At 40.7% G+C, this 15,784-nt stretch overlaps 1 protein-coding gene across 1 annotated transcript in view; it reads left to right on the top strand.

The window, feature by feature from the left end:
- ANKRD55 (ankyrin repeat domain 55) overlaps positions 1–11,870 on the top strand; it is an 86,131-nt gene extending 74,261 nt beyond the window's left edge. The window contains exons 10-12 of the mRNA XM_029941353.1: positions 1,240–1,901; positions 9,356–9,448; positions 11,392–11,870. Of these exons, the coding sequence (XP_029797213.1) occupies positions 1,240–1,901; positions 9,356–9,448; positions 11,392–11,513 (877 nt within the window). The 3' untranslated portion in view covers positions 11,514–11,870. The remainder of the gene's footprint in view (positions 1–1,239; positions 1,902–9,355; positions 9,449–11,391) is intronic.
- Positions 11,871–15,784: the final 3,914 nt, after the last annotated feature.

The raw sequence follows: 15,784 nt of genomic DNA, 5'->3' as shown, positions 1-15,784 counted from the left end.
ATGACCCCACTGGCCTAAATCACAATCTGTAGCAGAAAGAGGAAAGATTATAGAAGATACTAAAGTAGGATTAATTTGCACAGGGGCGTATTCTTTCGAGGTCAGCTTGGAAGAATGTTAGAGCTCTCTTGGGGTGACCTCAGGGTCCAGACGGTGTGTTCAATAGCTCACAAAGCCCATTGGAAGGTGAAAGAATGAAGGTATAAAGTGCATTGTGGAAATAAAGATTCAATTACACACTGTGTGACCTGTAAAGAAAAACACTAATCATATGCAGTCGAGTGGTGATGTTTTGCAAATTACAAATTACAGCATCTCACTCCAAAGAATAATGTTGCAATCTGGCTTTTAGGGCACGCACATGGGTCAGGTTTCATCATTAACTCGTACCACAGAAAGCACTAAGTCAATTGTGGCCTCAAAATAACAGAATTTTCCAAGTAACAAAAACAAATGGTGCCTCAGGGAAACTCTCCACATAAGAAGAGCCAGCCGGACAACTGCTGACCTTTTTTTCTTTGGAATCATTTGCCTGCTCATTGGGCATTGCTCACTTTTCTTCTGCTGCCACACCCGATCGCTGGCACACACACTTCCTCTTGTGCAGCTGAAACCCAGACAAAAGCTTCTTCCCTCGGTCTCCTTTTTTAAAAAGTATTTTTCAATAGGAAATTTAGTAAAAACTGAAAGGGAAACAAAGAACATTCAAATAGCATAAAATGGGCAGGCTTCCTGAGGTAGATAATGTCCAAGCTGTGCCCAGATCTTCTGAGATTTGTTTTAGAGAAAGCCTGAAACCGTTCTTCTCCCACCTCTACAAGCTCCCCCTGCTTTGACTAGTTGAAGCCTGAACTCACCTTTAGCCTTCATCTCTGGGACTTAAAACTTATACTCCTACTGACTGTGTTTGAGAAGTGAGAACAGTAATGCTTTAAGCTATTTTCGGCTTAGTTGATCTCTTAGTGAAAATAGATGATCTAGAGATAAATTTTGAGAGGACAACTCCTCAGGGACTAAGAGGAATCTAAGAAATAGTCTAACTATAGCAAGGAGGGGAGTTACAAAGGGTTTTGTAAGTTCTTCCACATCACCTTTGACTGGAAAGTGCTTTGGGGGTCTTTGGATTACCTAAGACAAGCGTCTCAAGCAGATGGTATAGAGGGAGGTAGTTTTTTGGTTGGGGGATTGTGTTCACTTCCTATCCTCTCACAGAGTCCTTGTTATTGTATATTCCCATAGAACAGAGCCTACTCGACCCCTTCCTTCCCAGAGCAGTAGACCCCAGAAGAAGGAGGGACGATTCAGCATGCTCAACCAAATCTTCTGCAAAAACAAAAAAGAAGAGCAGAGAGCCTATCAGAAGGATCACAGCAGGGATCGACAGATGGGGGAGCACACCTCGGAAGTTGATGACATCATCACCACCTTTGACAGCATCGTAGATACCAACTGCCAAGAAGGGCCAGGCAATCAGGTGGCTATGATTGACTTTAAGAAGCAGACCTCAGAGAATTCAAAATATCTCTTGCCAGAAAAGAAGCCTCTGGGCCCCAAGGGGCTTCCACCAATCAGAACACAGAGTCTCCCACCCATCACCCTGGGCAATCACTTCCTGACAGCTTCCCAGGGGGCCACTTCCCATGCTGGCCTGAGCTCTGGTAGTCATCATATGGCCCAGCGATCTCAGAAAAGCCGGAGTGAGCAGGACTTACTGCATAACAGAACTGGTTGCCAGGTTTTGCTAGATAACCCCTGGAAAGGTGATTCTAACCAGGTGTTCTGTAAGGCCGGGACTGTGCCTTCTTCTGATAAGCGGCTGGACAGATTGCTCACCAGTGGCTCTGGTCACCAGGAGGTCCTTGGGCTGCCACATCTTCCTCATCTACATAATCCTTCATCAGGTATTACCCTTGCCTCCCTCTTCCTCATTCCTAGCACATTCTCTCCAAGAAGTGTTTCATATCATTCTGGGCTAGAAACTAGGGTGACAGTAGCCTAGATGGCAGGGCCAGAACAAAATGGATGATCCTTGAATCCACTGGAGTCAAGATCTTTAGGCTATGGAAACATTCTGCTTTCCTCCCCTGAGGGCAATCATCAAGTTAAAGTATGTGCCTTCTTATATTCCCAGCAGATACGTGTAGTGACTGTCAGATTAAAGCAGAAATAGTATTATTTCCAGTAGCTAACATTCTTAACCAGGGGTAGTGGCAATATCAGTTATGAGGGACTGATTTGTTTGTATAATGGCTTGCCTTTAAATCAGGTGTTCAATCCCTACTTCAGACCTACAGGAGCAAAATTTTGGTAAAGGAGGAGGGAAAATGTCAATACCCTCTAGGTCTACAGGAAGAAAGGAAACATATTCACACATTAATAGTTCAAGTTTCCACACATACCAAAGGCTTTCATTGTAATTCTCCCTCTCATCTCTTCCTCTAGCCACCCAGGGCCACTCATCCAAAGCCACCAATATTATTTGTTGTTGTTTATTCTTCCAGAGATATTTTATACACATGCATACACACACACACACACACACACACACACACACAGTATGTATAAGTAAGTATATATCCCCCTTTAAATAAACGTATCACCCTAAAGAATTTCTTTTTACACACATACAAGAAATATATATAAAAATTATTTTTTAAATAGACCACAGGCGATTCTGATGCACACTAGAGAAAGGGAAACATTGTTCTAAAGCAGAGGCTGTAAACAGCTTCCAAAATTAGTTCATTGCCACGATATCTTGTTTTGATTTCAAGTGAATTAATTGCTAATATTTAAAAATCATGAGGTATTACATTAAAAATGGAAAATTCTAGCTTGTCTTGAGAAATTAAAAGGTCTGGCAACACTGAACCCAAATTCCAGTTGGTAATAAGGGGCCGAATATGAATACCCACAGTCCCCTTGGACACCAGCTGGACATCACTGTCCCGAGTTCAACCCAGTCCACAACACTAGTATTTCTCCAAGGAGTGTCAGTGTTCTTCATCAATGTGTTTCTGTTGTTTTTTTCATAGTAGGATTAGGAGAAAAAAATGATGTATCTTGAACCCACATTTCTGTTGAACATAGAAGAATGAAAGACTGAGAGCTACTGTATTGTAAGAAGTGGAGGAGGGAGGGGGCATCTCCGTGGCTCAGTCGGTTGAACGTCCAACTCTTGGTTTCGGCTCAGGTCAGGATCTCGCGGTTTGTGGGTTTGAGCTTCATGTCAGGGCTCTGAGCTGACAGTGCAGAGCCTGCCTGGGATTCTCTCTCTCCCCCTCTCTCTGCCCCTCCCTTACTCACGCTCACTCACTCTCTCTCTCTCTCTCTCTCTCTCTGAAAATAAAGAAATAAACTTAAAAAAAAAGAAGTGGAGGAATACATATATTTGGAAATGAGAAATAGTCCTTCCTGTTTACTATGCAGCATGAGCCTGGCTCTCTCCCCTCATTTTTGTGTGCCTTGTGTCTAAAACAAGTAAGGTAGAGTATGGCTCCCCTCATACATATTTACATGTATGTGTGAGAAACAGACATCCTGGTGTCTGATAAAAACTCCACCCAACATTTTATTTCCTCCACAAAGCACTGAAGTATGTGGTTAGTGGCATAGGTAATGTTGCTTTTGTTCTACAGAAGGATCAGGAAGCAAAGATGTTAGTCGTCTTCTTTTGATACTTTAGTGGCATGCAGGGCCTCAATCTTTCCTCCTTTGTGGAGTCTGTCCTGTCCTGGCTAATACCTCCTCTTTTGAAAAGCTTTTGAAATTTGTGAAAATCTTGTTCTTTTTCTGTTCCCAAGAGAGCCTCTGTCTTTTCTATCAATTAGGTTCGGGCTCAGCTACCTGTAACAGAAACCAAAGCAACAATGGCTTAAACAACATAGAAGCTTATTGCTCTCATACGAAAGAAGTCTGAAGTTCCCGGGTGCTTGATAGCTCCATGATCACCAAAATCCTAGGCTCCTTCCTTCTGTGTGCTCCACAGCTCACCATATGACTTCCATTCTTCAGGTTATTTCACAGTCCAGTACGGCTAACAGAAAAGGAGGAAAGGAGGACAGAGAGGGGAAACATGGATTTTCCCAACCGAATCAGCTCCCATTAAGACATCATTGCCCATAAGTCCACACCTCTGTTTACATCGCATTAGCCAGAACTTTAGTCACATGGTGACACCTATTGGCAAGGAAGATTGGGAATTGCAGTCTTTTGTCTCAGGACATGGCTGTCCCTTAAAAATTGGGTTTTTGTTTCTAGGAGAAAAGGGAGATTGGATATTAGATAAAGAACTAGTAGATTATGGCATTTGTGCCATCTAAAACTCTCTATATTATTGGAAATAAAATGAAATTCAATAAACTCGGTTTGAAAATTTGCTTCATTTGCCAGTGAAGTGACTTGAAAAGTCCTGATGTGGCAGACCAGCAGAGAAGAAGCAGAATTCACCAAGGGGATCTTAAATAATAGCTGTGGCTACATCAAAGCGTTTATTTTTTCAACCAATGTTTTTAAGCACTGATAATAACTTGGAGCCATTCGAGGCAACTGAGTTGTGATAAGATAAATCTCCCAAGAATGTCCGGCCTATAAATGAGTTTTAAAAGATACAGATTTGCTAAAATGATTATACAACTGACTTCAAGTTCATTTCTCATCATGTTTAGATACAAGATCATAGGGTTTTGAAATGGAAAGGACCTTACTCATTCATGAAATGGTTAGAGGGTCTGTCATTCTAATTTGTCAAGAGGCAAACTACTAAAAGGCTTAAGACTTCTGGTTTCAAGTTCTGGCTCTGTCACTTACATGCTGTTACGTAATCCCTCTGGGCTTTTGTTTCTTCACCTGAAAAGAATGGGAGAAAATACCTAACCATAGGGTTGTGTGTTGCTGTTAAATTAAAAGAGGTGATACATGTAAAATACTTAGAACAGCGATTTGAACACAGTATTTTACACACACAAACATATTTGGGCTTTTTTAAAACTACGTGCCAGGCCCTATACTAAGCACTATGCTTTAGTTACAAGCTAGAAATGACCTTGTTTTAAGATGATGAAACTTAAATAAATGTGCTAGTCAACTGCCTGATTGCTCTCACCTCTAGTTTTTTCCTCCAATTCTATTCTGTCTCTCAGGGAATGACACTTCCCAGTATTACTTGCAGCTGCTTCTAGGTATTTTTGGCCAAGTACCAGGAGGCACTAGCCAAAGAGGAAGAGCAGGAGGAGGGAAAACAGTGTAGTTGTCCACAACATCCCTCTTCTTCTTCTGGAAGCCCCCACAGAGGTTCGACCTCCTCCTCGTGCTCCCTCCCCACAGCTCCACACTCTGTAGCTCTGGTCCCGCTTAGCTTCGAGGCCTGGGTAATAACATCCTTTCCCCTCATCTCTCTAGCCTAGAGATGCTTTCATTTTTTTGCAGTGGCTGATCTCTGGGTTGTCCTTCTACTCTCTCTTCTGTTTGGCTTCTTAGATTTTTTATCAGCAATAGAACCAACTTTCTATATGAAATTCCCTCTGTTTCAAAGACCAGGACAGGTCTCTATTTCCCTGATGAGCCCCGACTGATTAAGCAAGACGTCATCTCTCTGAGCCACAGTTTCTTACTCACCCAGAGGCTGGGACCACTATCCCTGATCAGTTTTCAGTTATAATTCACATGGTCTAGAAGAGTTAGAATAGATTCCTCCAAGTTTTACGACTAATTGATGACATATTTTGTACTTGAACCCATAACTCCCAAATAGGAAGGTGTCACCATGGCAATGTACTTCTCTCAAGTCCAGTTGGATAGTAAGCTTACCACTTACCCGCAGTGTACTTGCCTCAGAAATGACATTGTCCTCCCCAAAACAAGAAAGATTTTCCTGCCTTATGGATTTTCGTTTTGTGGACATTTTTAACTCAATTTGAAATGTTTTTAGAACTACTGAGGCTTCTGGACTACAGTTAGGAGGGTTCACTTAAGCAGTTTTAGTGTTAGTCAAGGCAGGTTGAAACAGCAGGTTTCTACATTGAGCTCCCATATTTGATATGAAAGTCTAATACATTAAAGCAATTGGATACTGTAAGTCATACCACTGCACCACTGATTTGAACTTGGATAGTCCCTTAGCATAGGATTTTCTCTTTTCCTGCCCTGGATTTAGTAGAAATAATAAGGGCTAGCTAACACTGCCACTGTTTGAATTCCTGGCAGCCATTAACCTGTGCTTGCATCAGCAACCCTGGACATTTAGCTGTAATGATTATTGCTTAATATTCATTGAGACCTGTCAGTGGGCTAGATGGAGAGAGATGGGTGATGAGGCACTTAACCTAATGAGGAAATTTGGAGCACATCAGCTTAATTCACTGCAAACAGCTTTCAGAGAAAATGGAACAGAAAGCTCTGCGGTGTTTGCTACCAGCCTGGTTATTTACAAGCCATCACACAGAAAGCAAGAAAGCACTGGCTTCCCTTCTCCCTCAAGAGAGAACTTTCTTTTCCGTAATTTTCTAAACTATCCTAGCAACAATGCAGTCTCCTCCTAGTGTAAGCCTGATCAAGTGATACCACCCCCCCCCCCGCCCCGCCCCCGTTTGACCTCAGTCTTTTCCATGACAAAGGCCAGATTCTTGAGCTGGTAAACAAAATCCTCCCAGCGTGGCAGGACCTCACTTCCTGTTGTACGCTTCTGTGCTTCACATGGCTAATCCTTTCCCCCATCCCCCTGAACAGTTCCTTGAACATCTCTCAGTTCCCTGAAAACCCGTACCTTTCACTCTATGACATCAGTGCCTATGTTATTTGTACCTTCTGTCCACTTGTTTGCTTGACAGACTTGTACAGTCTTTTAAGAACCTGTTCAGAACTTCTCTGGAAGTCACCCTGACCTCTGTAGGAGGTGTGGCTCTTTCTTACTGTGACTCATAGAAGAATAGCTCTACCTTGTTGAGCCTCCTGGCGGGGCAGATGGCAGACTGAACTGTGTGCTTCCCCTCTGATAACACTGCAGAAGAGGAGTCTTTAATCCCTATTCTGGAAATGAGGAAATTGAGGCATAGAGAGGTTAGTGCACCTGCTAGGCTAGGTCACAGAGCTAGATAGGAAGTGACTGAGCAGACATTTAAATGAGCTCTGTGGGAGTTCAGATACCTCCACCTCTCTGGACCCCTCTTTCCTACGTGATGCCCTCACAGCACTGCTCATGGGCTCCAAAAGTATCCATTAACCTGTTTTTCTTCCAATATACACTGTGATCTCCTGAGCATCTTACCTTCTCCTCTTTGTACTCTAGGCTCAGGAATACTGAGTGAGCACACAACAAAGGAGTGTTGAACTGATTCAGTTGTTAAATAAAGGAATTTAGTTGAAAATCTCTCCTGCCTTTTAAGTCTAGGACAGTGGTTCTCAACCCTGTCCCCACAGGCTGGAGTTCCTCTGTGGTGTCTGCAGCACAGATGGAATCTGCACAGCTACACCTTGTCCTTCAAAACTAAGCCAAATGCCAGCGCAGAATGAAGTTGAGCTCTCCTTTCACTTCCCAAATCACTGTCACACCCTGATTCTACCCACTTCTCTCATCCTGCCAAAATTGCTTTAGCTGCTAGGGAGGCAGGCTGGGCTTTAGGTAAGAAAAACCTAGGTTGGAGCCCAGCCTCTGTCACTGTCCATCATATGACCTTGAGCACTTTGGAGAACTCCTCCAAGCCATAGTACCCTCTGGGATGATAACATTATCTATGTCACAAGAGAAAGTGATTGTCAGGATTAAATGAGATTATGCATATAGCATTTAGCCCATTCCCTGACAATAGCCCAATAAACATTAACCATAATTATCATTATCTCATTTTTTGGTTTTGCAAATTTCTGCTCAAATTCATGGATAAATAAGGTATGAGTTGATAAGGGTACTTACTTACTTACTTACTTACTTACTTACTTACTTACTTACTGTTACTCTACCTACTCAGGAATGTTTGCTTTTTAAGTAATAGCTTGTGAAGTTATTTGACCTTTAGGATAGAAAGGAATGAAAATATAATATCCACCAGAGAGACTGGAAGTTTTGCTCAGTCTTCAAATGGCAGTGCTCAGATTACTGCCCCTACAGTGTGCCATTGGACTCACCTAAGCAGATGGACAGTGGACCTTGGCTAATGCTTCTTCTCTTTCCCCTTATCTAAGGACAACTTGGTCCACACAGAAGAATCAAACCTACAAGCAGTGCTGTAGTTCTGATTCTTACAAGAGTACTAGGCAACAAATCAAATGAATACATTCCCCACTCTCCCGGAGATCATGTTTAACACTTTACAGAATAAAAATGTAATAATTGCTAATGTTTACCTTGTAAGCTAAATGCTTTACATTTGTTCTCCTACTTTATTTTTAGGGCAAGTGAAAAAGACAGATACAATTATTTTCACCATTTTGTATATGAGGAAATTTTAGAGAGGGAGCATCTCTTGTCCAAGCTGGCAAACAAGTCTGATCCTGTCCCATTTTGTCCGCTATTTATAAGGACCTAAATAACTTGGTATATCTTTCTATTTTCAGATATTTAGATCTATCTCCTATAATCAGTCGTGTGTTGACAAATGTTTAAAGGCTGGCTCTCTGGGAGAAAAATCAGTGCTTGCTGATTTCTTTGGTATAAATACTTCCACCAGGGCCAATGTTGAGCCACCACTGTGATGTCAACCAGCTCACTAAATTCCTGAAATTTTAACCATTGGTTCCCAAGAGCCAGTACACATGGCTCCAGCACAACACTACTTATGGTCTAAATTAGAGAATAGAGTCTCCCAGGTGACTTCACCCAGATCCTTCTTCTAGGTCAGTGACGCTCATTCCTACCACACACTAGAATCCCTTGGGAACCAATAAAAATCTGATGCCCTGTCCCAGCCCCAGAGATTCTTTCCTAATTGATCTGGGGTTTGCCTGGGGCAACAGTATGTTTTTAAACTACGCAGACAATTCTTATGTGTAGTCAGAATTTGGAAACCATGATCTAGAAGAATATCTCCTCATCTGTATCATTCAGCACAGATTTGACTGATAGGTTGTACTTTATACCCTATTTTGCTTTTACAAACTTTCAAGTTTGGCCACTCTACAATGAAGTTTTATTTAAATTTATTTATTCAAGAAATGATTTCTGATGCCTTTTTCTTTCATCTAACTAGTGACTGGCATATAATAAAAACTCAATGAGCTGTAGCTATTATTATATTTTAGTTGTTATTGGCATCTTAAGTTTAGTGATCTCTAACAATTTTATGATTATCTTATCCATTGGATTTTACAATTTGCACTTGGTTGCATCTCCAATTATTGATACAATTATGTTTGTCCCCAGGACAAAATTTTCAGCATCTTTCCCCAAAGAGACCCCAAATCAGGGATCTTCCTTTCACCCGGAACAACCTAGCTCCTCTACCAGACCAAAAATGTAAGTATTATGGACCTTCTTCAGCTTCCTTTGCAAGTGTTCACATGTCTAAACACAACTAATTGTTATTCCAGTTTACTTTCATTTTTCAAGGGACCATCAGGCGCCAAAACTTGTAAATTACAGGAAAATAGAATAGAGACAGTCTTTAAAACTTCATCCAACTTGGTAATGCTTGTTTAAAATAAAAAATACTTCCCTCCCTTGAGGAATTTTTATGTTTGGATTATAAAAACAATGACAGAAGTTTATTTTGCTATGTACTATTTAATGTGTTTAAGAAGGTGCTTTAAAAATTCTTAAGATTGGTCTCTTGACATTGGTTTCCCTATTATGATGAACAGTTGGAAATATGTATCATCTCTATACTCAGAGGCTACATATAATCAGATAGATGCCATTCACCCATAGTACTTCTGACATTGTTTATTTATTTTATAATATTTTGTATAAAAATTTCTCACAATATAAAATATTAAATATATTCTATTCAGCCAGTGATCTTCAAGTTTTGGGTGTACTTAAGTATTACCTGGGGTACTTGTTATAAAGTAGATTTCTGGGCCCCACACCCAGAAATTCTGAGTTTGTATATCCTCATATCTGTACAATGAGACAGGTTCTATTATTATCCTCACTGTGGAGATGAGAAAATGGGTTCAGAGAGGTTACGTGATTTGCCCAACATTATGCAGGTATTAAGTAGCAGAGCCGGGAGCAAAACTATAGGACAATGAGTTAGCCGCCTCATAAAAACACAGTTCGTACTGGATTCTAATTTCCTTCCTTCCTTTTCTTTCTATCCCGGCCCACTCATTTATAACATGTATGCAGGCACGCAGTGTGTTGTCTCTCCCTCTCTCTCTCTCTCTCTCTCCCTCTCACCATAACTTCTTAATTTCAGAGGTTGGATGATATATGAGCTACCCTGTTCAGACAAGTTTCTTAACCTTCAATTTCCTCCCTTAGCCTTTAAGAGTAGTGCCAGCCTGAATGGTTGTGGGGAGGATTACATGAGATAACATACGGAAAATGCTGGCAATTCTTTGCAAAGAAATAATATCCAATGTGTCTTTTCTGCCCCAGGCTGTAGTTTGGAAGGGACCACTCAAGAGCTCTAGGATTCCTTAGGTAAAATCAGTAAACCACGGGGTCTTAGTATAACCCTGTCCTTTTGCAGAGAAGGAGAGGGAGAGGTGGAGATACATGTCCAAATTCACACAGTCAGTAGCAGAAACCAAAATCCATTCCTCTGCTTTTACTGATTTGTGTAAAGCGAGAGTTTTGGATGGTGTGAATTCAATCACTGGATGAAATTCAAGCCTGACCTTGTCTTTAAACAGAAATGTACTCACAAAGACATCTAATTAAGTAGCCAGTCAGCCTCCAATCCTGGTGCGGCTTGGAGAAGCCAGAGGGGATTTTCTTCAGAGGAGCCCAGGAGCTTTGCTCTTCACAGTTGAGTTTAAGGAAGGAAGGAAGGAAAAGAGGAGATAAAGACTTTGATCAAGTGTAGCTCTGTGAGAAAGAAATGGACAGCTACACAGTGCTTTTCCTAACAGAAACCCGAGAACGTTTTGAGGCTCGCCGAAAAGTGCAATACAGATGTCTTGGGGCTCATTTAGAGCGTTGTGCTGACTTGGCCATCAACAGCTGCTCCACCCTAGGAAAAGAGAGCTCTGCCAGGAACGTACAGCCCCATTGTGTTTTGATCAAACTTGGCCCTGTCTTGTATTTGTGCACATTTCACATCCCTGATGGCACGTGGTGAGCTTGAATAGATATAGACACACAACTTTGTCCTGCAGCCAGGCTTTCACCGAGACAAGCTCTGTAGAAATGCCCACACTCCTTAAGACAACATTGTTCTCCCACCACCGTTCCTGCTGAGACTCTCAGAGACGCAGACCTTGAAAGTCTCTCCTTCTATTCTTTCTCCCCAGTTCTATCTGGAGACTCTCTGAGGACAAACCGAGTACTGCCTGCTATTCCAAGCCAACGGGGACACGGCATACCAGCCAAAGAAAGTGAAAACTTTGCCAATCCCACCAATGATGAGAATTAGCTGTGGTTCACTGACTGTAAAAATAGAGATTATATATATTTTCAACTGTCAAGGGATGAGATTACTCTAGTTTGTGAGAGCAAAGACTGATTTAGTAAATTACATTCTAGAAGCCATTCACAATTTTACAACTCCTTCTTCCAATAACATTTCCCAAATAAGCACTTGGAATCTTTGATTGCATATATATTTTAACTCTGTGAGTTGCTCTGACCTCTACATGCCAAAACTAGAAGTCCGCATATGTTATCAGCAGGGAAACTTAGCTATGTTTGGTTTGCATTGTGATATCAGCAGAAATTTTTTTTTCCTGAATGATTTTATGTTTTAAAAATGTATGCTTTGCTGAATAAAAAAAAAACAACAGAAAAGCATATTCCATAGTTTTCCTTCACATTCATTGCAATTCTACCTTAGGTTGATGAAACTTAATTAGAATTAAAGTAGCAAATTCCTTTAATCACAGTTTAGTCACAGCGTATGGCTTTTAAATGTGTAAGCTTCTGTAAAATATTTTCTAACATCTGATCCTGGCAACAGCCCAAATCCTTTCCCAGTGTTTATGTATCTTCTTTGTCATTTGATTATTTCCACCTATTGTCACTTTCAGATGGGATTGTTCTAATAGTGAGAAGCTCATGTGAGTTGGAAGGGTCCACATCCTGGCCTAATAGAATGAAATCGGCACTTCTCATACATTCCTCAAATACTCTATGTATTTAATCATTCTTTTTTCTGTTTCAAAATAATAGTCTCTGCCTACTCAAGACATTCCCAAACTTATGACTTAGTGAAGTGTAAAAGGCTACTACTAAATGTAGATCTTACTAAGATGTTTGTTTGTTGTTGAGACTGATCTGCATCTCAAGGCCTAGCCATGTAAGATCATAGTCATTCCATGTTATTTCTGAGCCCACATGTTATTCTCTAAATATCTCAAGTACAACACTTACCCTTTTATATTAGCATTATTTGTTTAGAGAGGTCAGGCTGTGCCATTAACTAAATAGAAGCTCCTCTGAAGCTAAATCATAGTTCTTTGGCTTTGAACTTCTAAAAATGTATACGGTGCTCGGCACATCGTAGGCACTCAGTGTTTTTTTTTTTTTCCATAAAAGAAAGAAAGGAAGGAAGTTGGGATGTAGAGGGGGAGGTGGCAAGATTGAGAGATGTAGAAAGTGATAATAAAGAGGTTATGATGTCCACAATCTCGTTTTTACAATGATAGTAGTCTGAATTAGGGATTATAGAAGAGAGCCTGTGACCAGTCTATCACCCCAGCTAGACAGTGACCGATAGGGAGGGCACATCCTGGTGCCAATGGAAGAGCTCTCAGGACATCAACTCAGAAGGGTTTCTACTGTTTTGTTTTGTCTGTGGGCTGCATCTTTGAAGAATCATTTTCTGGTAAGTGCCTACTGTGTCACCTGTTTACTTCTGAATCTGTGTTCATCCACAGTAGACACGACACCTGGTCCTGTCCTGCTTCGCTTAGTCGGCATAGGCTCACCTCTGCTTCAATAATCAACAACACCAAAATCTCATTGACTGACAGTTTTTTTTTCCCCATTCATAAAACATGCCCCATACCAGGTGGCAGAGTTGGCTGATGTAGATTCTACTTAAGCATGCACCTCCTTGGTGACAAAAACAGTGGAAATGCGAGGTCAGTCTTATTACCTCCTCTCACATTTCATTTATCAGATCAAGTCACAGACATGCCTAACTATAAATGGGGCAAGGAAATGCCGTCCTTCCATGGGTCAGGAAAGGGGAGAATTGGAATATTTATAAATTATCCAAATAAGACTGTTTTCTTATTTTACCACTTATATTTCCTTTCATTGCTAAGATACATGTATTTACACACATAAACATCATAACTTTGCATACATTATTTCATTGGGATCATGATATCAAATCAACTATATTGTCCAAGTTGGACAAGGAATCCAAGGCAAAGAAAGAAGTTAATTTGCCCAAAGTCACACACCTAAGAGCAGAACAGGGCTTAGCAGTGGAGTCTTTCTAGTCCCAAGTCCACATACATAATTCCCAAATCATCATTTTCCTGTTCCAGAAATTTCCGTGGTGTGGTACATCTTTCACAAAGCCTCCCTTTCTGAATTTACTTATTTAGCTTTTATGCTGTACAGGCATAGTTGAGCTAAGGTTAATATATGTGGAAAGAGCAGACCAATTCAGTAATTTGTGCTAACCAATCACAATTGTTAGAAGCTAGGGTTTCACCCAATTTTTCTTATTCCCCTTTGGTAAGCACTTTGTTCCTTCTCCCAGTAAGTACTAAATTCTAAGGTTCTTGTCTTCATAGAATTCAGCCAATATATACAGCTTTTTGTGACTCCAGCTTATTCTTTCCAACTCTGTTAAATCACAGCTTGATACACAATTTTAGAAAACCTCATCAAGTGACTGATTAGAAATATTGTGTTTGCTTCCCAGAAACACAAACATAACCATTGATTTTGCTTTTGCCCTTACTCTTTGAAATTTTCCAATGCATGTCTCTAAGCATCCTGGCATTTTAAAGGTGGTCTTTCCCAAAGAACCATTTGGAATTCACCCTAGGGATTATATGGGGTAATTAACAAGGAGCATCTTTGACCTTAGCATGAAATATGACACTCGAGTTAAAAACTAAATTAATAAGGGACGCCTGGGTGGCTCAGTCGAGCATTCAACTTCAGCTCAGGTCATGATCTCACAGTTTGTGAGTTCAAGCCCTGTATCAGGCTCACTGCTGTTAGTACAGAGGCTGTTTTGGATCCTCTGTCCCCAACCTCTTTCTACTCCTCCCCTGATCATGCTCTGTCTCTCAAACACACACACACACACACACACACACACACACACATACACACAGAACAAAAACAAAAACAGAAACAAAACTAATTAAAAAACCATGGTAGCACCTCTCACATCTAGTAGCTAGCCTCTCATATTGCCTTCAGGGAAAATGATATATTTTTGATAATGCTTACTATGAGAAAATGATCTTTTAAAATCAGAAAACTCTATCAGATTCAATTTCCTAGACACTGGCATAGAAACAATACTGGTAGATGAAGACTGTCAACAAATGGTTTGTTCCTATCAAAACTAGTATGTTTTCAAAGAAAATGCCTTCTGATTCTGACCTCTATTTTAGTCCAATCTTGGTCTTTTAGGCAGCTGAATTCCAAGAAATCCCCAAAGGCCAAATATGAAAAGTCAATGAAAAAATTGTATCAAAAGCTCACTGGGCACCTGGTGGTTCACTTGGTTAACATTTGCTTGATTTCAGCTCAGGTCATGATCTCAAAGTGTGAGTTTGAGCCCCACGTTGGGCTCTGTGCTGACAGTCTGGAGCCTACTTAGGATTCTTTCTCTCCCTCTCTCTCTCAAAGTAAATAATAAACTTTAAAAAAACTTAAAAGTTTTCAGTCAGCATGCACAACTGTCATCAGAAGGACAAAGGTAGTTTTCACACTAATGTGTGAAAAACAGGAAATAGCTTGTTAATTATTAAGTCCCTGGTAAAAATTGTATTTATAGTAAATGTAAGTCACCTTGCAACTGCTAGTGGTCCACAACTAGGAAAAATGAGAGCAAAAGAAAGACTGCCAGTTCCCTCAGGGGGACAAGGTAAAATCTAACATGTTAACTTTAATGCTGGGAAGCTGGAGTTTGGAGATTTGGAGATGTGGGACCAGCTGTAAGGAGAGAAGGTGGAGTGGACAGTGTAGGAGACTGTAGTTGGCTGCACATTGGCAAAGAAGGGAAGAGCTGAGCCCAGATACAGATGACCATGAACATCTTTGGTGCACTGAAGGCAAATAGCAGTGAGTGACATTAAGGAATGAAGGAAGGAAATCATTTCCATCATTTCCATTAATGTGATATATAAAAGTACTCCAAAAAAGCTTTTAAAGAGAAACCAATTATATTTACTGTTAGTGATAATAAAAAGACAGTTTATGAGGAAGCAAAGCCACATCTTAGAGCCCAAAGAATTGTTCTCTGCAATAAACAAATCAAGGACTGACCTCACTCTCAGAAGATGACACTCATTTGCTTTACTAACACTTAAGACATTGCCCGAAAATGTCTCAGGACGTAATGGTATTTCTTCTACCTCATCAGGGCTCAAAAGTCAGATTTAATTGAATCCTACCTATCGATGAGACACAGAGCTACAAGCATTATGCTCTAACAGGCTAAAAAGGAAGCTGAAGACCCTAAAAATGGACTCCAGGGAGAAGTTACCACAG

This window comes from Suricata suricatta, chromosome 6 (assembly GCF_006229205.1).
Source record: "Suricata suricatta isolate VVHF042 chromosome 6, meerkat_22Aug2017_6uvM2_HiC, whole genome shotgun sequence".
Taxonomy (NCBI): domain Eukaryota; kingdom Metazoa; phylum Chordata; class Mammalia; order Carnivora; family Herpestidae; genus Suricata; species Suricata suricatta.
This window is presented reverse-complemented; position numbering and strand designations above follow the sequence as displayed.